Consider the following 27,930-nt stretch of genomic DNA (forward strand, 5'->3'; position numbering starts at 1 on the left):
GTTGTTGTTTTATGTGTTTCGTAACAATTGCAATTAAAATAACAACATGGCGTTAAAAAGTTAACGTGTAGTGATATGAGGACAATAAAAAAAAATAGTTTAAATAATAATGTCCAACGCACCACCAAATCGCCGCAATGGTGCACAAAAAATACGATTAACAAGTAAGAAAAATATGGTTCGATTACAATATATCAATTAATTAAATAAGCATAAAACATTGTTTTATAAACGTCAAGTTAACATGGCCTCATTGATTATTTCCTACATTATTTAGTTTGTATTAGTTAATTTTGACTTAATTCTACTTTCTCTTTTTTAGTTTTATGTGCTAGAAACTTGGTTAGAAAAGATTTATTCCGTAAGTATAAACGTTATTTAACTTAATGATATTCCCATGTTATACAGGGTATTCCATGAATAATACTATTTAAAATGCAAATGAACTGACACTATGAATTGCAAGAACTAGTTAAAAATGACACATTGTAGAAGGTATAATAAGGCACTTGATCTATATAACATAATATATACAAAAGAATTATCATGAAAACTTTCATAAAAATCTTTACTAATATTACCAGTGCTTCCTTCTTAATCAGTAGTGGATTTCACAATTATTGTAAAAGTTATCTTCAGTATGTCGTAAACCATATTTATAATTAGGGTAATAAGAACAACTATTTTGGGTAAACTTCCATATTGTTTGAAATTAATATATAGTGACTCACCTCACAACTCAAATGATTATTTAAAAAATAAATTTATATAATTGACTCAATATTGAGAGTTTAGAGTTTATATAAATCTTTTTTCCTTTAATTATAATTTTTATCATATTAGAAATATTTTATTGTATTATGAAACTTTGGATTAAATTTTGCAGTTGCAATTGTTTTCTTTTTAAGTTAGACCATATCTAACTATTGAACACTGAATACCAAAATGAAGTTCTGATTTAGTTAGTAGTTAAGTGGCTAGAGCCATTTTCTGATTATTATGAGATCCTAAACTATTTTTGTACTTCTACTTTACTATTTGCAAATGGGCTCTAATCAAGTGTGTTTTTCCTTAGTGAAGTTAGGAACTCTTAAAGCTCCTGAATAAACTTAGTATCTAATGAGAAACATTTCTTTTCAAAAAAAATCACAAATGACTCCAAATCAAATATTTATTAACAAGAAAAAAGTCTAATGAATCCAAAAAATGTTTCCAAATTGTTTACTGAAATAATAATACCTAAAACTATTCCTTGGAATTTAACAAATCAGAAAACAATTTGCATAATCGAAATAATGGAAATAAACGTTCAGAATCAAGTTATATATATCAATATGCTTAAAATTTAATTTTTAATAACAAATATTTTTAAAGTTTATTTAAAATCTAATGTGCTCATAATCAAAATTGAAAAATGAATATGAGTAGCCAAATGTTTTCCAGTGTTATAAAAGCCGCATGGGTAATGTTTCCTCTAATCACATCATCCAGTGGACAATTTGGAATAATCATTGTAATTTACTAGCAATCCTACTCACTGCTAAATCACTATACATTATTCCAAAATAATTTTTGTTTTACTTATATAAACATGGGTATATTATTGTATCCACCATTAATACTAGAATTTTGTTGTAGCTGTAAAAAGTAGTCTTGTGTATACATATTATACTCAAAACTTTTCATTTCATTGTGAAAACACATCTGTTTATTTTTATATGTTATTCTGCACATTGCTAACTTAATTTTTAGGGCTTCCTGATCCATTTGCAAAGATATCTGTAGATGGTAGTGGACAGTGTCATTCAACAGAAACTGTGAAAAATACATTAGATCCTAAATGGAATTCACATTATGATCTATATATAAGTAAAAGTGATAGTATTACAATTTCAGTTTGGAATCATAGGAAAGTTCATAAAAAACAGGGAAGTGGATTTTTGGGATGTGTTCGGATAGTAAATAATCTCATACAAAGGCTTAAAGATACAGGATGTGAGTGTTTTAATATTTACATATCTGTACTAAATTTGCTTAGCTTCATGAAAAGCATTATATTTTCTTTATTTACTGAATATATTTTATCATAGAAATATGTTTGTTAATATTTTCATTTTATTTTTTCAGATCAGTGTTTAGATTTAGGCAAAGCAAATGCAGAAGACGAGCCAGTGAAAGGGCAAATTATCATATCTCTATTATCAAGAGATGGACCATGTGGGGGTACTCCTTTAGCAATTGTAGGTCCTCTAGGCGATCTTAGGGGACCTGCAGATCATGAAAATTCTAATTCAACTTCAAACAGTACCAATACAGAACTGCCACCTGGCTGGGAAGAACGCAGAACTCCCAATGGCCGATTATATTATGTTAATCACATCACAAAATCAACACAATGGATAAGACCTCAAGCAAGTGCAAAGTCAAGAACAAACAGACCTAGGATAAATAATAATGTAAATTTGAATGTAGATAATAATAATATTGATACTAACAGGTGAGTTTATTTTAATACAATATAAAAACTAAAAATTTTTGTTAGATTTTTTCAGTTGTAAGTTGTAGTTTACTTATTAACTGATGGCTTAATGAGAAAAAAATTATTCAGTTCATTATAAGAGTGATGAAAATGAACAATTCTAATTTGGTAGGGAAGTAATTAAGTTTTTTGGTAAACCCTAATTTTTGGGGTCAAGAATTTAGTATTCCATCTAGTAATCCATAAACTATGAAGTACTCTTTGCTTCAGATACTGGATAACATTAAGTTATTCTATTTAGAATATTGTTAGTTCAAGATCAGAGAGATATGTAAAATTATGATGAAGAAATGGGATATGCTCAAGTGTTTCTAGCCCACCTTATCTATCATTTTAATTGAAAGTTGCAAGAATTAAATTATCATCAAGAATGGTTACTGAGGTTCCAATCATCTGATTTTTTCTGTTTACTCATGTTCCAAAAATAAATTTTATTGAACATGTGACAGATGAGATTCTAGTGATAAAATAGAACAATCTGATGCAGAATTTATTTAAAAGAATACATTGTTTGCAAGCTCTACAAGGATTGGTAGTGAAGTTACAACAGAAACACAATTTGATACAAATAAAAATTTCAAAAATAACTTCAAATTTTGAAAAATACAATGTATGAAATATACTCGTTGACTTGAAGAAAATCACAAATGCTGTTGAAGAATAATATATTTTGGTATTAAGTATCCAAGGTATTTTAGCACCTCTAATTTGCAGAAACAAATTCAAGAAACAGGAAAACAAAATTCTGAAGCAAATGGAGATGGCCAGTAGACAAAGAATAGAATAAAAGAATAAAGAAGAGCTATTCTCAATGATGAAAGTCATCATCAATAATGAAATTATCTAATCATTATTTTAACCAGAAAAATAATTCTGGAATCTGAAAAATTGGTTGTGATCCTAATTTCATGTGCTAAAAATGTTATTTTACAAAAAAAGTGATTGATTGATATAAGATGAATGTTTATTTTCTGGAGTAGAACTAGAAAATTATACACGTTGATTTCTGAAATAAGTGAATGAAACCCCTGTGTGTTGCAATATGAATGATAATAATTTAGAACCTAATTTGTAGAAGTCCAATCTCTTTACTAAGTAATGTAAATATAATATAGTTTGGATAATGAAAATTTTAATTTTTACAGCAATCTTAAAACTTGTATTTTGATTTTAGAAATATAGAACCACTAAATAATAACACTCCTACAATTACTACTACGACCACAACAACTGAAACATCACAATCTCCAGTAACACCATCTTCCAGTACGACCACAGTATCTCCCTTAATTAGTCCACAAAAGGAACAACCATCCCAACCACGAACAGTACCGACAACATCAGCAACTACTCCTGCTCAATCTCCTTTTGCTTCTGTATCTCCCACATCCACTGCAGTAGTTCCGGCGCCTAACAATATTAGTTGTAATGCACCTTCAGTACCTGTTGCACCTGTTAATACTGTCAGTACATCTGTAGCTTCAACAAGCAATGTTAGTAGACTAGTGAATAGTCCACAACAAAGAATAGCTACGAGAGAAAGAAGGCCGAGACCTAATAATGAAGGGGAAAGAAGAGAGGGTAGTAGTAGGAGAAGGCAAGGTAGGAATAGGAATTCAGTAAATGGGGCAGCATCACCTAGTGGAAGTAATAATAATCAGAATGGGCTTTTGGCAGCAATGAAAATGGATTTGCCCCCTGGTTATGGTAAGTAATTTTATATACATATGAAGAAAACTATGAAAAAGAACTAAAGATGGTGTGAATGTCTAAAAGTCCTTCTAATTATTCATAAAACTTACTGACATTTAATTTAGAACTGATAAATATTGAATAAAATATGCAAAACGATACTAATTCCAATATAGACATACAAGGATATGTCAGTGTGTCAAGTAGTTTAATATACAATGAAAAATGCATTAACTTATACCAAATAATTTTTTTCAAATTTTTCTCAAAATATTGATTTAAAATGGGAAAAGCTGTTTTCAATCAAGAACCTCCTTTTTTATAATATGGCTAATGATATTTAACGACATTTTTTTCAGAATTACGAACTACTCAACAAGGACAAGTCTATTTTTATCATATACCTACAGGAGTGTCTACTTGGCATGATCCTAGGATACCCAAGGATCTTACTCCTTTAAGTCTTGATTTGGATCATCTAGGACCTTTACCGCCTGGTTGGGAAATGAGGCAAACCAGCTCTGGAAGGGTAAGTATCATTATTTGTTTAATTTAAATATGCTCCAACTATTTCCTACACCAAATTTGTTTTTATTGATATCATTGGCTTTTAAAATAAACATTCATTATTTCTCCAATGATCTCAAAAATGTAACCATATAGTGTTAAATCATTCGAAGGAACAAAAATTATAATAAAATTTACTAGATTCCTACTCCTTATACTTTTTAGATTTCATTATCAATATCAAAACGGGGACAAGTTGTACATTAATACCACAAAAATGAGAATTTTCAAGTATTTTTCCTCTAAAACAATAACCATTTTTCCATGTTTGGTAAACATTTCATTTAAATTGCAATATCTCAGTTTATAATGCTTTAAAATTAATAGACAGAAGCAAAATTCAGCCATAGACAAATGCTCACTTACACATTCCCTCGACAGTTAAATTTATTTTATTGTAATTTACTACTTTTAGAACTGTAGAATATTTTTGCTAATTTTGGAGTTACTAGATGGCTTTCATTTTATTTAGGATTTTTTTTTAACCCTTTGGCACTTATCAGCTTTGTATGTTTCATCAGTGAGTTGCTCATCATATAAATATTTTGACATGTTGTGTAATTAAAAATCTTTTATTACATATTGTTGAAATAACTCTGTTGTGTTTTCTTATTTTTTATTTCTCACTGGGAAGAATTTCAATTTTTGCAGCTTATATTTAAAAAAGTTAAAAAAATATACTTTAGATTCAATTGACATTATTATAGTTTATTTCAGAAAGGTATAGAGAAATAAAACCTTATTAGGTATGCAAAGGGACCTCACGATCTCAGGAATATTTAAGCCACTTTCATAGTTTGGCATTGATTTCATTGTAAATTTTTTTTTATCAAGTACAGGTAGTACCACCTGGGCTGGGGTCAATATATGGGCTTAGCCTATTGTTATCCATTCACAAACACTGAAAATAGTGTGTCAAAGGCGTACCAGTAGGATACTAGTAAAGAGGAAAGAATTTTATTTTAACAGAATAAAAATTAGGCATTATGTACATAGTATTAGGTACACTTATTTTTTATTGGAACATTATGCAAAAATTAAATTATAAAAAATCATAATATTCTTCGTCATCTGAGGAAGTGTCATCTCCTCTTGACGTTATAATTAACGGGTCGACGGTCCGATCAATCAAGTAGTCAAGATCCCACATTTTCTCTTCTTCTTTAATGACATGCTGGACTGATTTTCGCCAGTTCTCTGGTGTCACCTCCTTAATGGCTTGATCAAACAGTAGATAACGTCTTTCATTTTGAATGTAGTGCTGTGTCTTGCTATCCTTTCACTTGCGCCCATATAAGTTCTATAGGATTTAGTTCGCAATGATATGGCGGTGTACGCAGCACAGTTACACTATGCTTTTCTGCTGTATCTTCCACGGCGTATTTCATAAAATGATGTTTGTGTAAATTTACTATAGTTAATAGTTCTTTTTTTATCAAATTATCTTCAAATTCAATACTTTTGGTGGTTAATAATTTCTTATTTTCTCCAAGATGAAGTTGGAGTCTTCTCTATGCGTCGAGAATGATAACTTGCGTTATCCATAACTACTACTGAATCAGCCGGAAGATATTTTATCATTTCACCAAAATAGTCTTCAAAAACATTTGAATCCATGTCCTCGGGGTAATCTCGTATGGCACGACTGAAAGGTTAGCAAACCTTCTTTTAAAAATCCCTCTTCGCTTCCAATATGGACGATTATTAGTCTTTTCCCTTTACCTGAAGGCACCTTGGTACCCGTTGACAGTCCTTCCATGAAAGCTTGGCAAGCACTGGTTATATTTTTGTCTTGCCACATTTTTGGTACCTACATTAATCCACGTGTCATCAAGATAAAATATTTTCTTCTGCTTTGTTCTGTACTGCTTTATACTTTTTAAGTATTTTCGTTGCCATCAAACAATTTCATCACTCTCCAGTAAAAGTGCTTTATGATTATGCTTTTTCCAGGCAAAATACATATTTCTCAAAGTGGTCCATAAAAGTTTTTTAGTTATCCACGGAATACTGTCATCCTGGCCAAGCTCCATTAAAATCTTATCTAGGGTGGGTATTTTTTTTTTAAAATAAAAAGAGTGAACTTTTCTTCGAATTACACTTTTCGTGTCTTCATCAAGGACCTTTAATGGTCTGCCTGAACTTTTCATGGGAGGTTTCAGTTGGCCTGCTATCTTCCTCCCCCACAATAATTTAAAAATGGTGGACTTTCCAACTCCAATCACTCGGGAACATCGGTCGACAGTTTCTTGTACAGTAAATTTCGGGTAATCGTATTTTATGCAATCGTGTACATTTAAAATAATAAGTTTTTCATTCACTGATCGTGGAGAATTATTGGAACATCTTTTCGTTGGTGTAATGTCACCATTTTATTACTAATCTTATAATACTGTGAACACTATTTAGGCTTAACAGCAAATACTGATGCGTTAAAATAAACAAATGATTAAGCCGAATCTGAAATAGGGTTGGAATTAGGCAGAGGCACTAATAGAAGGTTAAAGGTACCTGTTAAATGCAAAAAGTAACTGTATAATCTACTACCTAAGTAATCCCTACACAATATTTCAAGACCTACACCTACGGCCAACACCGAAATTGAACCGAACTGGACGGAGTTCCCCATTTTATTGCTGTATACCTTTCTAAAATAGACTATAGGACTAATATAATAATTCAAACTTGCTCTCTACATTATTGCTTTTTTTATGTTAATGGAGGTTTATGTTTTGTCGCAAATGATTTTTGCGTCTATTCTATAATCTATTTTAAAATAAATGTGTGGTCCAAAGTATGAAGCACAACTTGAATATTACAAGGCAGTCTAAAATTTTCTAAAATCTTTCCATCGGTCATTTTCCTTGTAATATACTTTTAGTTTTTTAATTCAATTAGTTGCCTTAATTGTTTTTATTTTATCTATAATTGTTTTTACCCTTTACATCCAAATTAAGATAAAAATCTGAACTCAAATTAAGTATTATTCTCACACTGTTTACATAAAGATATCAAGGCATATAAATATTTTTAAAATTTAAGTCAGTCATCTGGATTGTAGGAAACATATTTTCATACCTATGTTATTTTTAGAAATAAATATGAATATAAGCAATAAACATTCCATTAAAACAGTTTTTTGCAATGTTTTTAGATTTTTCAGAAAATTTGTTATACTTACAGATCTATTTTGTGGATCATAACAAAAGAACCACTCAATTCACAGATCCTAGGTTGAATTCTCAAATTCTTAATAATATTATAAGGAGAAATGGTCAAAACACAAGTCAACCCACCACCAGTACAACTATTCCAACAGTCACCACTCCTACACCAACTGCTGTCAACAGGTACATGAAACAAAAAGTATATCAAACATTGTAATTAATTCCTGCTCTTTTAGTACAACTGAAACAGATGGCCAGGCTTCTTCACATCATTCACATCCAGATCCTGTCTCACCTCGAATCAGAGTTGAACAAATTAGAAATGAAGATCTACCTCAGAGTTTATTGAATGAATCTGAACATTTACCAAAATACCGACGGGATCTAGTTGCTAAATTGAAAGTTCTGAGAGCCGAATTAAATGCTTTACAACCACAAAGTGGACATTGTAGATTAGAGGTATCTCGTAACGAAGTTTTTGAAGAGAGTTATAGGTAGGTAACATTAACAGGCTTTCTTACAAATTAATTGTTGGGCCTTCATCCTTTGAAGCATAATATGTTTATGGAATTCTAAACATCTCTGTTTTAGTCTTCTGTGAGTAATTGTCCTGGTATTAATTTGTATAGTCTATGATTAGAAGAAAGTCTGCTGTGAATTGGCATCCCGATGCCAAGATTTATCTTTTAATACTAGTTATTTATTTTTAGACTTGTAATGAAAATGCGTCCAAAAGACATGAGAAAAAGATTAATGGTAAAATTTAGAGGTGAAGAAGGTCTGGATTATGGAGGAGTAGCCAGAGAATGGCTCCACTTGTTATCTCGTGAAATGCTCAATCCTCAGTATGGCTTATTCCAGTATAGTAGAGATGATCACTATACTCTACAAATCAACCCTGATTCTTCTGTCAATCCTGAACACCTGTCTTATTTTCATTTTGTGGGGAGGATACTGGGAATAGCAGTCTTTCATAATCATCAGCTGGAAGGTGGATTTACTTTGCCTTTTTATAAACAACTTTTGAACAAACCAATTACACTTCAGGATATCGAGGGAGTCGATCCCGAGTTGCACAGAAGTCTCACCTGGATGTTGTAAGTTACTAACTTTATTATCCTCAACATATCAATCATCCAAAGCCTCTGTTTGGCAAGGCAAAAAATAATAAAAGTTTTGAGTTCTAATTTTATTTTTTTTTTAAATTGACACGCTATATTCAACTAAAATTTGAATATGATTTAATATGATTTCGTTGTCTACAGAGAGAATAACATCGATGGTGTACTAGATACTAACTTTGCTGTAGAGAACAACAGCTTTGGGATTGTCAAAGTGCATGAACTAAAACCAGGAGGGGCATCAATATCAGTTACAGAAGAAAATAAAAGAGAATATGTAAAACTTTATGTAAATTATCGATTTATGCGAGGTATAGAACAACAGTTCTTAGCTCTCCAAAAAGGATTTTCTGAATTGATACCTTCAACTTCCTTGAGACCATTTGATGAAAGGGAGCTGGAACTTGTTATTAGTGGAATTGGATCGATAGATATTGGTAAGTACAATATATTGTAACATTTGACATTGTTTTTTTTGTAGTTGTGAGAAAGAAAGAAATTGAATATTGTTGAATTACAAACTTGCAATTTTTTTGTTCCCCAGGAAATAAAAAGAAACCTGTCTATTGTAATTTTATTCCTTGCAAACTGTCGGTTTTTTATAGATAGTATTAATGTAAGTAATTAATTTTTTTCAAAATTCTATTTTCTAGCTGATTGGCGTGCACATACGAGATTAAAACATTGTACACCAGAAACGCCAGTAGTTCAATGGTTTTGGCAAGCTGTAGATTCTTATTCTGAAGAAATGCGCGCACGACTTCTACAATTTGTTACAGGAAGTTCTAGAGTACCTCTTCAAGGCTTCAAAGCTTTGCAAGGCAGTACAGGTGCAGCGGGGCCCAGGCTTTTTACAATACATTGTGTAGATGTGTCTCCACAAAATCTGCCTAAAGCACATACTTGCTTCAACAGAATAGATATACCACCTTATGAGTCATATCAGGTATTGTTAGATAAACTTACTCAGGCTGTTGAAGAAACTTGTGGGTTTGCAGTAGAGTGAGGTAAATATTTTTGTTATTTTTGTGATGTTTTGGCTCAATATTGAGATACATTATTTATATTCTGTAAAATATAGGAATATCAATTTTAATCAACTTAGCTCTAATATACCAGCATAAACTTCAATAGAACATCGCAATAAATTGTAATAAACTTATTATTGTACCATATTCAACCTACTCCCTTTGATTACCTTACTTGCATGTTGTTTTGAAACAAAAGCTACGAGAACTACTTCTAGTTCACAAAATTGAGAATTTCCAAATGATGACTTACTTAAGTCAAAATATTTGAGAAAGAACATGTCATAGTAATTAAATATATATATATATATATATATATATATATATATATATATATATATATATATATATATATATATTTGCTATAATGGTTTAATTTATTGAAATGTTTGACTTTCTTAAAACCAAGATGTTGAGAGATTGTTCTAAAATAACCACAAAGGAAATATCATTTTGCAATAAATCTGGTCATCTGGGAGGCCACCAATCGCCCCATGTGAGGAATTAATTCTTTCATTAGAAGTATTTTCTGAATAATTTATTTTGAACATCATATTATATTTTTGAAACTGTAGTTTTATTGATAGGTAATAGCTTTTTAAAAATTCAATTTTCTTTTTCATTTTGAATCATAATTTCCTTCATTTGGTTATAGTTATCCTTAATATTTCTTGTGTTGATAATACTTCAAAGTTATGGTAAAGGGAAGAGAAAATCCATTGAAAAAAGTTTTGATTCATTATAATTTATCGCGGCGTTCTATTAAAACTTCTATTTCTTCTATTCCACTTTGAAATTTCTGTACCATAAAATTGTTTCCAATACTTTACAAGTATATATTAAATTTTGTACTATTCGAATTTATTCACTATTATTCTTTTTTTTTTTTTTTAGAATAAACTGTTAACCAGTCTACTTAGCTGTGGTAGTTGAGAAGCTCATTTGGAAGACTGTCAAAGTGCCTTTTTTAAGTTTTCACATTCTTATTCTATTTCTCACAAGTGCCTATTACGCTAGTCATGATATCACACGAGCACCAAAACATGATAGAGCTTGTGCTAAATCAAACTTTCTAATGATCACATTTGATTATATCGGGTTCTGTGCTTTCAATCTAAAACTTATTCGGGACGATACTATGTTGTACCTAAAACATACCAAACTGAGTAAATTTTCTTGAAAAAAGTCAGTGATTGTTGTAACTTCTGTTGAGCTTAGCTTTATGTAGCTGAAAAGCACGTGAAAGGCATTTAATACTGTCCATATTGTCTGTGATTAAGATCTCGATTTGTTTTCTCTGAATACAATGCCTTATAAGGATCAAGATCACATCAGCAAATTTGGTAAATATTTAAAAATCAATCTATAATTACGAAAATTATTTTTGTTATAATCCAGACCATACCATATAAACTTTGCATATCCATTAAAAGCCTTACATTTAAAAATCACAAGTAGAATATACAATTATTATTTTTAACATTTATTCACAGAAATGTTCACTACTTGTTTTAAAAAAATTTAAAGTGAGGCAGAGTTTGCAAATTCATTTATAAGCTAACCTCACATATTCATAATAAATTTTTGACTTGAAACTTTCAAATCGTAAAATATCTTTTTCGTAATTCTAGATAAGTACGTTTTTCCACTATGTATAGATCTTTCATAAAAGGTAGCTAATTAAGTTCATAATACTGCCTGATATGGTATTTCTTTTATATTAAATTTGTTTTTATTTTTTAAGGACACACTCAAATTGTAAAAAATACTTCTTTAAAAAAGTACTAATAGAGCAGCACTGAAAAATTCTTGATAATAATTAGATGTTCGGATTCTAGTATACGAAGAAAAATACAAAGGACTCCCAATGTATATGTAAGAGCGGGGAGCCATCAATATTTACCAAAAATTTAGATTTGTTCAAAAAATTTTAGGATTTCAATGGAATAAAGCTAATATATACATTTTTCTAAATAAACTGAAATTTCATCAAATTGAATTTTGAAAATGCACGATATTTTTAGATTTATTTATGTTGAATAAGAATTAATTTTGATAAATATTCTATTTCAATCACAAGTTCACTTTTTTTTGTAAACAACTTTTCTAATTTTCAGTAATAGCTTAGGTTTCTTGAGGATCTTTAATATACTTTTCAAGGTCTTCAAGATAGTATTTGTTGTTACAAATCCTATTTATCCTATTCCTTTATTTTTTATCACACCAATATATTACCTAACATTGAATATTCTATTTAGGAATCCTTCACAGAAACTGATTGTAACATTCTTTGCTTCTACATATATATAAAGATAAATGTTTTGTTTTAATGAAAATTGTCACTAATGTAAGAAGTTTCGCCTTGAAAAATACTCGTTTTTGTTCTTCTTCCAACTTAACCAAGTTATTTCAACAGTCTCTGTAAAGCTGTCCTAATAATGAACACATGGAGTAACCACGTAGGGTAGCCAGTCCCGAGCTTTTTGGAATTTGCTGAAGTAACACAATAATGACAGATTGTTTATTGGATTCAAAAATTCTTTACTAAGTTTCACAAAATTTTATGCCAATATACTACATTTTTATTATACCATAGGATAAGTTAATGTCATTATTAGATATTTTTGAAAATTATGTTCTTATTAAATGTTGATGCAGCCTTGGATTTTTTTGTTGTTGCACAAATAAATATTAACATTTATAAAACAATTTGTACATAATTTGCATGAAAATTGGTATTGGATAAGGACAATAGAAATAATCAACCCTACATTCACTTATTATGTTGCTTATTTCAATGATTTTGAAAAATCTAATTATCATTACTTATGCTGCATTACATGGTATAATAATAATTTACTAAAATTACCTTAAGTTTTTGTGATATTTGATGTAATCCATTTTCAAGCATAAAAATAATTAACAGTCTATTCTACTACAAAAGGTTATTTTGATCAAGCCATAGGAAAATTGGGAAAATATTTTTATTACCGATTGTGTGTTACTCTGCATGTTTGAAATATTGCCAAATGTCTATTTAGTACCACTCATGCTTTGATGTTATATTAACAGCAAAATCGTCGAAATAAAAGTTATCTGACATCTAATTAAAAGCATTGAATTGCCTTTGCAATATTGACTTTTAAAATAATAGTATTGTAAAAATAATTTTAGTTAAAAAAAATATAAAAAAATACTCGTGATTTTGTATGCTTACCTTCAAACAGCACCTGAAGTCTATTTATTGAAGAAAAATAGTAAACCATATTTACGCATAATTATCCGAGTTGAAAACGCCAAAGCCGAGCCTGCAACAGAACCGTGAGGTCTGAAATAGATGCAAAATGAACGGCCAAAATATGGAACACATTCATTTAAAAATATGTGTATTGAAACATTAAAATAAAATCTTAATTTTTTACCTCAATACACTAACACATTTTCTTATTTCCCATCAGATGGCATTGAGCTTCCACTGTCGTCAACATTTATGATAAAGGGTTCAACTTGCTCATAAATGACAATATCTTTATTCCACATTGTGGATTTAACCTTTTCCTGGATATGTTGAAAAGACTCTTCCACTTATCAGGTATAATTCTGTGGATAGCTTCGTGGAAAATATTTTCAACATCAGAAAATTAAATGTTTTTTTTTCTGCTGCAACATATTGTTTCATATATGCCCAGATCAACTCAATAGGAACTCCATACATGGCTCCGCGCGGTTCTCTATCAGAAAGCATCCTCTCCAAGAGTCCCAGACGCAACCCCCTCCCCCTGGATGAATCCCACCAAATTTGTCAAAGCTCGGTCCTCCGGATTGTCCACGTACCGCTCTCGCAAACTGGGCCAAAAATATTTCGAAGAGCCTTACGTTCCCAGCAGCTCTAAATCCGCTCACTTGTCGTCGTCACAGTCCATGTCACGCATCCTTATGTGACTATGGAATGGATTATTGTCTTGTAAATTTGAGCTTTGACCTTTGTGAGAGCCCTCTAAACTTGACCGCTTGAATTGGTGGCATACAAAGGAGCGTTGCTCTCTGACTTGGAACGTAGTCAGGGTTCTCCTTGAGGTTCTCATGTGCATGGTTTTCTGTTATTTGATTTTGTCATCTTGCTTCAACATTACATATATATATATATATATATATATATATATATATATATATATATATATATATATATACATAGACGAGGAGCTGTGTGAGCCTATTGCAAATAGTTCCTGCGGCACATTCTCCTGATGCAAGCCTGTGAATCAACAATCTTAACAACATTTCTTAATTTTTCTAAGGTCTGCTTTTTCTAATAAACTGTCCCTTCTTCGTTTTTTTGTATTGAAATCCCATTTCTTTCAATAAATTATAAATCCGACAAATCCTTATCTTCGTTAATTGCTCTCAGAATGTTTTCCACTTTAGATAACTCAAGAAAAAATTGTGCACAATTCTTTTGTCGACATCATCAATTGAATTGTTATTTTTTCCTTGATGGATACTTTTTTGGGTCGGCCACTGAATGATTAGCTCTACTCACGAACGATTCGGTACATACTTGATGAAGATACTCCCGAAATATTAGCCTTTTTGGAAATAACGTCATCAACAGTCTTGTCATCATTTTCTTGCATTTTTTTTAAATAAATATACACAATCATTTGTTTTTTGCTAGCATTAAAAAGAAGCCTTTTAGGCGGAGTATAACTAATGTCAACAACTTCATCAATTGTAGCCGTGTCAGACATGTTTAAGAAAATCACGCAACAGACAAAAATAAACAACGATGCCGCGTCGCGTTTCGCCCGGTATATTCACGTGCAGATTATTATTTTGGTTTACTATTTTTCTTTGATAAATAGACTTTAACTTAACATAAAATGTCTACATTTAATCCAATCTTCCTATATGAAGAGCATCAAATTAGGTGAATGTAAAAAGACCAAATATTAGGTTGTCAAAATTATTTATTAGTCAACATGCAATGAATTATATTTATTCTAAAGACACATTTATCAAATGAACATAATCAGTCTTTTTATTTTTATTAGAGCCTCTTCAATGTATTCAATAATTTTAGATTGCAATGAATCTTTTGATCTGTAGGTCCTTTATAAAGACTCTCCTCTGTTAGAGGAGAGTCTATCAAACTTCCATAGGCACTATTAATTTATGTATATGCATAAACTTTATGAAATTCCTGGTCTGTACTCGAATTCGAACCATTCAATGTTCAATTGTTTTCCAATCCAGTTGTATAGTTTATTACTGTATAGTTTTACTTTAAATTATTTATGTAATAAGTAAATGTAATAGTAGTTCCACTACGACCAAATATTATATTTAATATAACTTGAGTTAGTAAAGAACTGATCTATGTTTGTTACTGAGTATTCAAAGCTGTGCCTTGGTTCTATTAATGTTTTAACACTTCTATATAATCAGAAGTATATTTATGAAATGTAGCTTGGAAAAAATTTCATATGAAAAGAATTTTCGGACATCTCCCCAAAAATGTTTTATAAACAAGCATTTTTTAAGCTCAAGACAATAGCAAAGGAATCTGGCAGAAAAACTGGTTTCAAAGGAAAAAAACTCACTTTTAGTTTTCCCTTAAACTATATTTTTGGTTTTCCGTTTTATAACATAGAATTATGTTGTTTTGTACATCAATTCACTAAATCTGGTTAAAACATTTGAGACTGCTAAAACATTTAAGTTTGTAAGAGGTGTGTCAACATTTATATTCATATTATAAACGAAATATATTTGAATTCGACAACACTGTTAATATTGCATAGATAGTTCTTTATAAAACTGGGTTAAAGGAAATATTTAATTTACTCTTTGTTTACGGATAACTTTACTAACATTTTTACAAAAAATGTCATTTATACTGCTTGGATAGGATTAAATATATTTGGAAAGAAATAAAAATTCTATATTTTTCTATATATTCAAAATTTGTCCAGATTTACACATTAACCGAATCTGGTAATTCTCAAGTCAGCTTAACAATAGCTAAAAGTGCAGCTTTGCTGATTTTCCGTGGAATAATAATAATCTTTTGTACTTTTTCGTTTTATTGGATCTGACGGACTACAGATCTCCATCAAATATTTTCATTGTTGTGACAAATTAATATTCTTCTGTCTTACAATTAGCAAGTATAAATTATATAATTCAGATGTAAAATCCAATTTTTTCCACATTGTTTTTATTTCATAATCTGGTATACCCCTTGATTTATGGCTTAGTTATTAAAATAAAATGTTTCCATTATTATTCCATAATATGGTAGTATAAAACAAACAAACTTATATTTTTAGCACTGGTCAAATGAAAACTAAGGGTTTCTTTTAGAAATGTAGCATTAATTTCATAGTTGTGTGAATCTGTCAAATTTATAATTCTATTCTAAGTCGTCCCATTTTTTTCTTTATTCCCTGCCTTACTTGTCAAAGTTTAAGACCACATTTCAAATATTTTTTCCTTTCACCTTTCCAGATTTCGTATAAGGATTCCTGTTGTACCCATTTCTTCCAATGTAATCTGTCTGTTGCCTTTATATGGTCTATTTCTTAGACTCCCCTTTCGTTTTTTTTTGTAGTAAATTTGTCACTTGTATACTTTTAAAACTATTCTTATATTTTCTTTATTATTATACAATCATTAATTTGGGTTTATATATGTTAAATTTTCATTTTTTCTATTTCTAAGAAAACAATTTCAAATTGAAAAAAATATACTTGACAGAAACGCCTTTGTATTTCATTAAATACTTAGGTACAAATTATTTAATAAATTACTTTCATTTATTACCCTATTATACTCCCAGATAAATAATATGTCTATTGTTATTAGTATTAACAATCACCATATACAACAATTTTTTTTACGTTTAATTTGACCAGGTATAAAAAATAGACATGATACAAACAATGTTTACTTATTCATTTTCTAGTTATAGAATTACTAGAAATCGATAAATGATCAGAGGTTTTATTTAAATTGGCCAATTATTTGGCAGTTAGTTATAAGTAAAGTTTATAAACAGGCATCGTACTCATTGTCACAAAAACTAAAAAGTCGAACTCATCAACATTTAATATAATAAAATCGATATTATTTGCAGTTGAACTTTCGTTTTTCATCATAATAATGATATCTCACTCATTAATAAGCAGCTAAAGGTACTTTATTTTATTTCTTTCAAAATATAATTGCTAGTATTTGAAACTGCCAATACAATAAGTATATAAATAAATTTTTATTTAAAATATATTCAGTATGTGTTCAAAAACACAGTATTATCGATTTTATTACTGCTAAAGTTGGGTAATAGTAAGATTTAATCTGCAATATCGAATTGTAACAATTTATACGATGTCTATATAACCTAAAATTTAAAATTATTCGAAAAAGTCTGTGTTAAAACCTTATAGTTGTGATGTAAAAATTTTATTTAACTTACTCCATTAAAATTTTCGATGTAATGCCGGCAGGCATTTTTATAGAAGAAATTGTTATTCAAACTGTAATACTTAACCTGTTGAATAAATGCTTTACTTTCTTAATTATTTTAATCATATTATTTTGATGATTTAAAAATAATTGGGCCTATATAACTATTTACGTAATAGAAATAACGCTACTTCTAGATGATATCTTTGATCTTCCTGATGACGGTTCAGAAAATGCTCTATCTCTTATACAAATATCTTCCAATCGTTTTTTAATGTTATCAATAGTTTGTCGTGCTTCTTTATTTTCAGGAAGTTTTATGTTATCTGATAATTTCAGCTCTTCAAATTCAGCTATATCCAAAGCTAAATATGGAGCCCCATTTTCGACATGTGATTTCATCTGAAAAATATGTAAAAATTACGGTAAATGCTTATTCGATTTTTTTATTTAACTCACTTTCATCTTTTTGGCTTCTAAAATGGCAATTTTATAGTTAATATCACTTTTAGAACCTTCTATATCAAACAGATCTTTATTAATGATGAAATTTAATTTTTCTGGAATTCCTTTATATTTACCATTAAGTATTTCACTTAAAAATAATAAAAATATTAGTCGATAATTAAATTATGTTCATCAGGATCCCATATAAAACTCGAACTCTTTCAAGTATCATTTATTTCACGGTTTCTCGCGCTTAGAGCGGTTGTTTGCGATTAGAGTGAAAGAAAGTAAAAAAGTGACATAACGTTAATTTTTTTCTCTTTCTATAAGCCAACATAATTATAAATGATAATGTAGATTCAAGTGAATATCCCAAATTATTAGCATTTCTAAAACGATAATCAGATAAGTATAAACCTTGAAAATCTAATACATTCTCAAGAAAGGAATAAATAAGTTTTTACAGATCAGAATTTTTCTGTACGGTTAACCCAATAACAAAAAATTATTGCTCTACCAACATTTTGAGACTCTCCTGTTATTTAGAGGATGTAAGGATAACAAAATGAAAGAAGTTGTAGATTGCACAAAAACTAAAATGAGTTATTTTCATACTTTCCGTTAAATCCTTCCTTTATTGATATTTCCCAACTGGCCGGTATCAAGACACTATTTTGTAATGGAGGTGGAGGCAGTATGGGCATTTCATTTGATTTTTCAATATCTATATTTTCGAAAGTTATTTTTATCCTTGCTATATAGTTATAACACGTTACTAATAGGTTGGATCTTTCCCACTTGTTGAAAGTTTTGCTAAAAAATAAATATACTATTAATTTTATCATTTTAAGCACAATGACAGTTTTTTAAATATAAAATCTCTTCATTTTGTTTCTAAACAAAACAGCAAAGAAATTGACAAACTATATGAGGTCAATCAAAAGCCACAAACGAACAATTATTGTATTATTATGAAATTAATAAATAATAGAAAAAATATTGTACGTCTCACGACCTTAAATTACTAGCTAATCACATTTTTCGGATCTCTAGCACAAATGACTATTATCCCTCTCGGGTAATAACAGTGTTGAGTTGCCTCATCCCTATGTTCTTAATATAGTCCGTTTCCTTATCGTATCGGGAGGATTGGAGGTAACTCTAGGCACAAACTTGATAAACAAAGTAACCCGAGAAAAGGTACTGCCTTTAACTAACGTTTATCCCAACGTTGAATCAATGGCTGGAAAGTGTTCGCGTAAAGATTTTCAGTACATGTTTTTATTCGGGATAAGCTAAAAGTTTTATGGTGCTAAATCTGTTCAGACACAAAAACGACTTAAACCTTACGAAATTTTCTATTTTCGGGCCACTCTATTTGCACATCGCTAAGCAAATGTTCCACTTTTTGCACATTTCCATTATTTCAAAGGTCGTTCCGGCTGTTACTTGCTCTTAACTATACAATTTTATATAGCTTACGCCACTTGTAAGGGCCAATTTTACAACATAGGGTAAATCTGGAGATTAAACTTAGGTTTGAACTCTAGTTTAAACCAAGAATAAAAAGATTGTTCTATTTTACATGTCACAGTTAAACAGATATTTTTCTGCCAGTTGTCACAAATATAATTAAAATTTTTCGGATGTTTGTTTCAAAATTGAATTGATAAAGAAAGTTGTATAAACGCAAATGAACAAAGACAAAAAAATCGTGTAATTTCTATAAAGTTGTGCTGTTGGTTAATAAGTACAAAGAAACATACGAGTCCAAAAAAAGTGATACGGTAACTTGGAAGGAAAAGGAAAAAATTGTTGTTTTCGATAGAACCACAATAAATTAAAAAATGTGAGAGACTATAAAGATTCGCTCTAGAACGAATAACTTTTTGTTTTCTCAACGCGTCAACAATGTTCATAATTTCTTCATCATCATCATCTTTGTCAAGTTCATCAAATCTGTAAATCTTCAATCATACTACCAAAACCCTTTGGAATATTGTAAAAAGGTAAACAATTTCAAAAGTTAGGTTCGGTTCCTCTCTGTTATGTTAAATTGAAGTTTAAACTACCTCCAGCTCGTCGGTAATGTTTAAACCAAAGTTTGTCACTAAACGCCATCTATAAAACAAGAAAAAAACGTTATCTGTAGTTTAAACCAACGTTTGAGATTTAAACTTCACTTTCTTCACGGCACACAGTAGAAAAACTGTTTCATTAAAATGGCTAAACGGCTATAGTAACAGACTCACAAGCCACGATGGGATCGACTTCGAAACTAATTGTTTCAATGGGTACATAAGGGTATAAGATATAAATAAAACACAAATAGTAAGAAAAAAAAAAATGAATAATTGAACGAAAAAATACGAAAAGAACTTTAAGATCTTTTAGGTTATATTTGACTTCGAACATTCTTCAATTTATGCTAAATTTCAAATTGTATTTACAATTAAATTATTCCATTTATTGACTTGAAGATTTTAAACACCTATTTTGTACATCATTATTTATTTATCCAGATACTAAAAATTGAATTAAAATTGAGGATTGGGATTATTAGAACTACTAATTAATAATTTATTATATTGCTGCACCTTATTATATACACATACAAAGATGTATGACTGTGTGTACCTTTTTATACCTACACCTTGCGCCGGTCTTTTCTCTACTTGGGAAATTCCAAAAAACTTTTTATATGAATTATCATCATCTTTGACAAGGGAATAATTAGTATATCTCTTCGATCCTGGATACATACTTCTTCGACCAAATTCTATACATTTTTCAAGGAATCCAAGAGAAGGATAGTTTATGCTTAGTGTTTGCAAACATTTACTATCATTGATTTCCCATAGTTTCAATATCTCGAAAAAAGCGATTTTAGTTATTAATATTAAATAATAAAAAATATTAGAGTGTTGGGCAATTTTAAATGAAAGCAAGCAATGAAATTGATCATAATCTTACCCAGTTAAAGAAAATTATAAGCAGTAAACAATGGAACAATAACAAAAGAGACTTAACTACAAATAACTTCATATGTATGAGTTGCATAGAATGGAGTAGGCCAGTAGATTACTTGACATATAGAACTTTTTATTTCATCCTACTTTTTAAGGGATACTTACTCCATCTTCTGACAAAGATAACAAAGTGTCTTGGTTTTCCATGATGACCAAATCAACAATCTTTTCTTGATGTCCATAGAAAACTGCGATAGTATGAGAAATCAAAACTGAGTTCCAAACACGGATGATTCTATCATCGCTTCCAGTTATTATTATGTTATGAACGTTACTGAAGGTAAAACAAGTACATCCCTAAAATATATACTTGTATGTTAGTTTCTCTTTTCTTAGATTTTTTATATTTATTTACTTGAACAAAAGAACTAGATTTTATAGAAATTCTCAACGTTTTGACTTATTTCGGATTCCATCTTTTTATAACATATGAACGAAATTTATGGATATATATATAGGATATATTTCAATGAGAGAGTAATTACTCATGAGAATGATTGTTTGAATAATTTTTATCTACAAATATAAGGAATAAAAAAGAAAATACATTATCAATATTTGTCAACATGGGAATTATTATAATAGACAATAATAGTACTGCTGTTTTGAAGTGTTACAAATGGATCTTCTTTACCCTATCATAGAATACGAAGGACTTCCACTTTATACGGTACAGTCGTTCTTCCACTACTTCCACAATTTTTTCTCCTCGTTTTAACTTGTTATTTATGCTGTCGTCGAGGCATACTGCGGTTGATTTCCACCGTCCCAGATTTCTCAAAGCGGTGATGTTCCACAAATTGTTGAATATGATCAACCATACCTGCCAACTTTTTGTATGGTACATTTGCCATTTGATGCTTCTTCGAGAAATTTATTCACTATAGATGGTGGCTTTAGGAATGGCGTTGTAGGAACACTTGTAGCTTCATTTAACGTTCCAGATTGATGTTATGGTGAATATTCAGGATACTTTTTAGCATTGGTTAGAAAGCCCATAGTGAGGACGATTTATATATTATTCCCACGAATTGTCAATATAATTCAATAAACAAAAATTAAGAACTTCAATTAGATAAAAGTAAATGAGTGGAGGAGAGAAAAAAGTCGGAAACAATAGAAAAAGCTTAGAACTGCATCTCGGTGACGTAGAGATATGTGAATTTAAATGAGTAAAGCAGAAAAGAATATCTGGAAAAAGGTTAGAGTTTGAAATAAATCATAATGTGACAATTGTAGAAGCTAATCTAAACTAATTGTTCTAAGATTCTTTCATATGTTATAGAGCATGCCTATTGCCAAATGTTAAATGCTAAGATGACGTCGAGAGTTTGTCTATTATCGGGGGTGCACCATATCGCCTTAGGAAGTATTAACAAAATTTCACCATAAATGTGGAATAAAATAACAAAGTATATATCCGAAAATTCCATAAGTTAATTTAGAACTCATGAAAAATAATTAACTCTTGAATATGTCTCAAATAATTCGAATTTTTCATGCACTCTTGTTACCTTCTTGATTTTTAAGATGTACGGTGACTTCTTTATTGAAATACACTGTTTTACTAATGCAACAGCTGGATTTTTACTACACGATATAATCGCATCTTCTTTTTCTGAATACTCAATTTGTTCGATATTACAAGCATGGGTTTGTTCGAGAAATTGAATTTTCAAATATTGATTCTCGTGTTTCAGTTCCTGAAATAGTGAAAGCCAGGTTTAGTTGTGTATCTCAATTTAACACATTGATAATTCTTATAAATTAATACAATACAAATATGATTATCTGTCTCTTTGACTTCTTCTGTTACTGTTGACCAGGGCTTCTCTGTAATGTCCCTTCTGGCGAATCCAGATATTTTGTTATATAAACATGGATGTTTCTCTACAGCTTTAACTAGGTCTATAGTTAAGTTTTCTTCTTTCGTTTTGTCCTTCTGGTTTATTTGTTAAATCATATAATAAATTATGATTCAGTCAAATGAAACCTCTCTTTAGTTGACGATATTTGTCGGATGCCATCAATGCACGTATATTTTCTTATGATATAAATATTAAATTATTGTTAAAAACTTCTAGAAACAAGTATTTCGTGTAATGAAAAAAGTCTCTGATTTTTAATAATGACAAAATTCTCAAAAAAATCAAAATTATAACTGTACTTAAGAACTTCCAAGAAAAAAGCTTCATTGACGTGACTATATATTATCTAAGTATTTTTTTACTTATATTCACTTACATCCCAATAGAATATAGTTAATTTATCAGAGTGCTTTCTTCTCAAAATTGTTGTTTCAGGCTGAAGAAATTTAAAAACAATCACGTGTCCTTTACTAGTACCCGCAAATAATTTACTTCTCGATTTTTCATCAGCTTTTGTTTGATGAAGTCCTTTATAAGTCAAGCACTGAAATGAATGATTTATTTAAAATTTTATTACACATTTCCAATGTCCCTCTATTTGTTATTAGAAATAAAATAAACTGAATTATTAACGTTTAACATTGATTTAAATAATGCATAACAAATAACAAATTAAATCGAGATTAAATAAACGATTATAGTAATAAACCGATATAGATATCAAGTTTGAAAACATATACGACGTAAATGAAAAAATTTACACAATTTCAACTTTTCTACGATGATTATGTAATTCATAAAATTGACTAACAGAAATTACGCATTGATCATAGTTACGACCTATAGATAAGCGATTATATGTTTGGGGACATAGTTTACTCACTAATAAGTGCTAATCACCTTTTGAAATAAAAAAAATCGCGGTGGATCCCTCATCGGAATATTTCAAGTTTCAAAATAAGCGAAGAAATTACAGCTTTCTATTCGCTTCCAAACCTCTTGTTTAGTTTCTCACCTCGTCCTAGTAGTTCTTTTATTTTCGATTATATTCTGTTCTTTTGCAAGTTTTAACAGTTAATTCCTATCTTCGACAGTAAAATTGCTGCCTCGCTTCTTAGAATTAGTATTTACCATCTCTATAAAATATCATATCTAATGGCTTGTAACATGGTTTATAATTCGATATAGTCCATCTGAATTCCAAGCACTTGTTCAAGATACTGAAGACATTATTACAAGTACCACTAACATAATCTGACGATAGAAGTTTTTACACGTAATTTTTTCCTGTAGATAATGAGTCTGAATTCATTACATACATAAATTCTAGTCTATTACTATTCTTATTTACCGATATATTCAAAAATGGTAACTGTCCATTATTTCCCATTTCATAAGTCAACTTTATGGATAGTTATTTTGAACTGAATTTTAGAATGAAATATTCTATATTTACTTTTATTGTATCAACTTTTTTAACTCCCACATCCAAAGGTACAATAAGGAAAGGACATTTATTAAGGATGTAAATAGATGTAATCAACAGTTATGATAAGAAAATTAACCGTCATAGATTTAAAAAATCTCTCTGTGAAACCACCTTTTACCTAAATCAAAATGAAAAACAAGGAAAACTTGCTCTTGTATTTTTCCATCCTGTTTATACAAGGAAAATATTTAACAAAGTGGATTTAAAATTGGTTAACAGAGTGGGTTCAAAATTGGTTTATAAACCCAGCAAAACTTATTATGCCAATTCAGATTATTTCGAAAATCGAAAAGTCACTGGTAATTCTAAACAAAATAACTCACCTCAATTATATCATGAACTCCAATTATCAACCAATAAGGTACGTGCTTCAATCCTGATGCTTCGTAAATTGAAATACTTCTTGTAGAATTCGCAATGAAAAACATTTGAATGTCTAAGCAGAATATAGCGTCAGTAACCCAACGATTTTTCCTTCTTCTCTCTTCGTCACTCCTATCCAAATCTTCTCGTGTCATAAGGACATGATAATGGGTCAAAAAATTAAGATCTCCATCGTAGATTGTAACCCTTCCGTATTTTGACACAACAGCATAACAAAAGTATTTTTCAGTTTCAATCAAAACTATTTTTGCTATCGCCTCTTGCTTACCTACTTGCTATAATATAGACATGAACTTTAGGTCGAAATTTTTCCCAAGAAAAAACGTCGAACAGAATAATATCTAAAGTACTTCTGCTAGTAGTAGTTTGATATACTGACATACTGTAGTGATTCTATTCATACTATTGTATATTCATGGGATGGACGTTAATAAATATTTGATTTCTTACTTCTTAGACCTTTTTATATGTTTTTATTGACAAATCGTCTTGATTTTACGTTAGTTCTGTATCTCTATATTTAAAGTGTTATTTTATTTTGAAATAATCAATTGTAAATAATACAGAAAGTCAAAGTAAAATTATTTTTGAAGTGAGGCCACGTTAATGTTTATTATTTACGTAAAGCCTTCAAAGAATAGTAGTAGAGATTTGTACCGAAAGAAGATAGAAGAAATCATGGAGGAAACCGGCAGGAGATTTCAATAGCTTATGACCTAGCGCAACATCTAACTGCTGGAGCTGAAGGACTACAGCAAAGAGGACGACGTGAAGCATTCAAGACGCAGAAAACAAATAGACCACGATCAGCAGATCGACATGATCTCGAGTCGGGTCAGCTTTTGCAAGTGTATCAATTATTGTACTACTATGAAGATGAGAAGAGGATGGCCGGGAACTTCCACTAAAACCATGGTAGTGGGATGGAGAGCCAAGAGCAAACAGCAGAGAGCCTAACCACCATTTCTCCACAATGCATCATTATTTGAGGATGCAGTTTGGGAGGATCGGCTTAGTATATTCACAAAAAGGAGAAACTCCAAATAAAACACTGAATGATAAAAAACTAAGCATACAAACAAGCTCCCGACGCCAGAACACCACGATCTTATTAATCTATGTGGTAGTGACTGCTACAACTGACGTTCTATGAAAATCTCTTTTGAGTAAAATGAGTATTGAAGTGCAATCTCCTGGAACTCGGACTCGTATCTGCAACTAGTTACTCTGAAGCTAGTGCTGGGAATCACTAAATATTCATTCCGGGGAACCAAAGCGCATTCGTTTACATCGAGAAATTTTTAATATTAAAATCGAAGCAATTACAATGTGATTCTTAATTTGAATTTTGAGACAAGAAATTGATAAATTATTGAGCTGTATTGTCTTAAAACGAGAAGGTGCGATGACCCTAAAAAATTAACGTATTTCTATTTTGAACTTCAAACAAAAAGTAGAGTAATTTAATAATTAATACTTAATTGAAGGATGTTTGCAGCTATTTGAAATTCAGAATATTCTATTCGTACACTCTAATTATTAGTATTATACATTACGTACTTACAGTCGGATATGATTCAACTGACTCAACATATAAATAAACAGGAAAGTTACTCTTTATAGTAATATTTTCCAATAAAAAATCCAAAAGGTTATTCCATGTAATCGATTGCTTAAATTGTGCAATTTCTTCAAACAAAGCTCTTGCCTCTAAACAATGTTCCGAATTACCTATAAAATAAATTCATATCATATTTAGTTTTATATTTGTTGAATTAGCAACAATGTGGTTCAATTTCAATCTTTTGATTTTCTACTTAATTTGCATCTACATTTTAGGAACATAAAATATTCAATGCTGGTAATGATGGTAGTATATTATGAATGTTGAGAAATATATTTCAGAACAAAATCCACGATTAGAAATGTATATCTAAATCAAGAATACGATACAAATTTTCATTCACAATCACACTCATTTAAAATCAGATTAGCAGAAAAAAATCACTGACAACGGCAGTCATCTCCTTAAATAACATGATGGAAAGAGAAACTTCGCTGTAGCAGAAAGTTGTAACGAGGATTGTATAATACAAAGCATGTGCAGATGATGCTCAGTTTATCGAGTCAAACAAGACTTCGTACTTTATCGGTTTGATACCATTTTTTCTAGGAAAATATCTAGTTAAATTTGGCTTAACAACCAATCGAATGTCGTTCCAGCTAATTGATTAAGGCACTTTTGTACAACTAACTTTTTAGTTTTCTGTCATAAATCTATCCTTCCTGTTGGTTTGTGTTTTTGACCCACTTCATTTTTGGAGAAATGGAAACAAAGAGAATTATGATACGAAATGTTTATCAATATGAGTATTGGAATTGGATTCTGATTGAACCAGGCATTCAGCAATTCATGCACTGGAGCTTAGATTATGTAGACCTACTTCGTGTGCTAAGCCAAGAAGCCTACAAATATCTGTATTCTTGATTTCGATGGGCTATTCCGAGCTCCTTTCCAAATTGGTTTTTCGAACAATCAACTCGATGATTACTCTCGTGTTAGGGCTCCTTTCACACCAAACGAATCCGAATCAAGTTGAATCTGATTGACCAAGATTCGGCTTCGAGCACTCCGTTTAAATGTGAAGGTACTCTTTTCCCGCCTTCAGACCGGATGAATCTGTTTCAATCAGGTTTGATTCGAGGTCGCACTTGATTCAACCTGTCAGATTCCTCGTCCGGTCAGTCTTGAATCAACAACCATACGAGATGGGCGTGGAGTTATTAATTTTAAATGTTAAAGATTAAAAAGATTAAAGATTCAGGTTGATTCAGCTGGTGTGAAAGAGTGGAGATGACGAATTAGATTCAACTTGATTCGGAGTGATCCAGATTGATTCGGATTCGTTTGGTGTGTAAAGGGCCTTATATAGTGTGTCGCATGCCGATGGTTTCTAGGCACTTATTCAGAAAGCTGTTTTTTGTTGACTATTGGATACGTAAATGGGGAAGACCGCTATTTTATTTGTGACAACATTTTTCTCTAGCGTCTACCCTTTCATTTCCCCTGACCCCAGAATATTGAGGGACCCACAGCGGTTTTACATATTTGTTGATAGCTTTTGAACCCACTCG

General features: G+C 30.3%; 2 protein-coding genes across 2 annotated transcripts in view; one reads left to right on the plus strand and one right to left on the minus strand.

Moving 5' to 3' along the window:
• LOC130449674 (E3 ubiquitin-protein ligase SMURF2) lies at positions 1-17,691 on the plus strand. The gene is made up of 12 exons (XM_056787633.1): positions 1-164; positions 323-361; positions 1,753-1,995; positions 2,128-2,497; positions 3,714-4,246; positions 4,591-4,760; positions 7,982-8,148; positions 8,202-8,459; positions 8,676-9,062; positions 9,231-9,523; positions 9,740-10,093; positions 11,009-17,691. Exons 1-11 carry the CDS (start codon positions 110-112, stop codon positions 10,090-10,092), a joined length of 2,868 nt encoding a protein of 955 aa, XP_056643611.1. The 5' UTR covers positions 1-109; the 3' UTR covers position 10,093; positions 11,009-17,691.
• Positions 16,708-27,930, minus strand: part of LOC130442378 (uncharacterized) — a 12,122-nt gene continuing 899 nt past the window's right edge. Inside the window, exons 3-10 of the mRNA XM_056776476.1 lie at positions 26,360-26,526; positions 24,735-25,070; positions 22,569-22,757; positions 21,160-21,351; positions 20,663-20,895; positions 18,641-18,838; positions 18,038-18,173; positions 16,708-17,980 (exon numbers count right to left, since the gene is read on the minus strand). Of these exons, the coding sequence (XP_056632454.1) occupies positions 17,747-17,980; positions 18,038-18,173; positions 18,641-18,838; positions 20,663-20,895; positions 21,160-21,351; positions 22,569-22,757; positions 24,735-25,070; positions 26,360-26,526 (1,685 nt within the window). The 3' untranslated portion in view covers positions 16,708-17,746. The remainder of the gene's footprint in view (positions 17,981-18,037; positions 18,174-18,640; positions 18,839-20,662; positions 20,896-21,159; positions 21,352-22,568; positions 22,758-24,734; positions 25,071-26,359; positions 26,527-27,930) is intronic.

The sequence above is a fragment of the Diorhabda sublineata genome, chromosome 1 (genome assembly GCF_026230105.1).
Source record: "Diorhabda sublineata isolate icDioSubl1.1 chromosome 1, icDioSubl1.1, whole genome shotgun sequence".
Lineage (NCBI taxonomy): Eukaryota > Metazoa > Arthropoda > Insecta > Coleoptera > Chrysomelidae > Diorhabda > Diorhabda sublineata.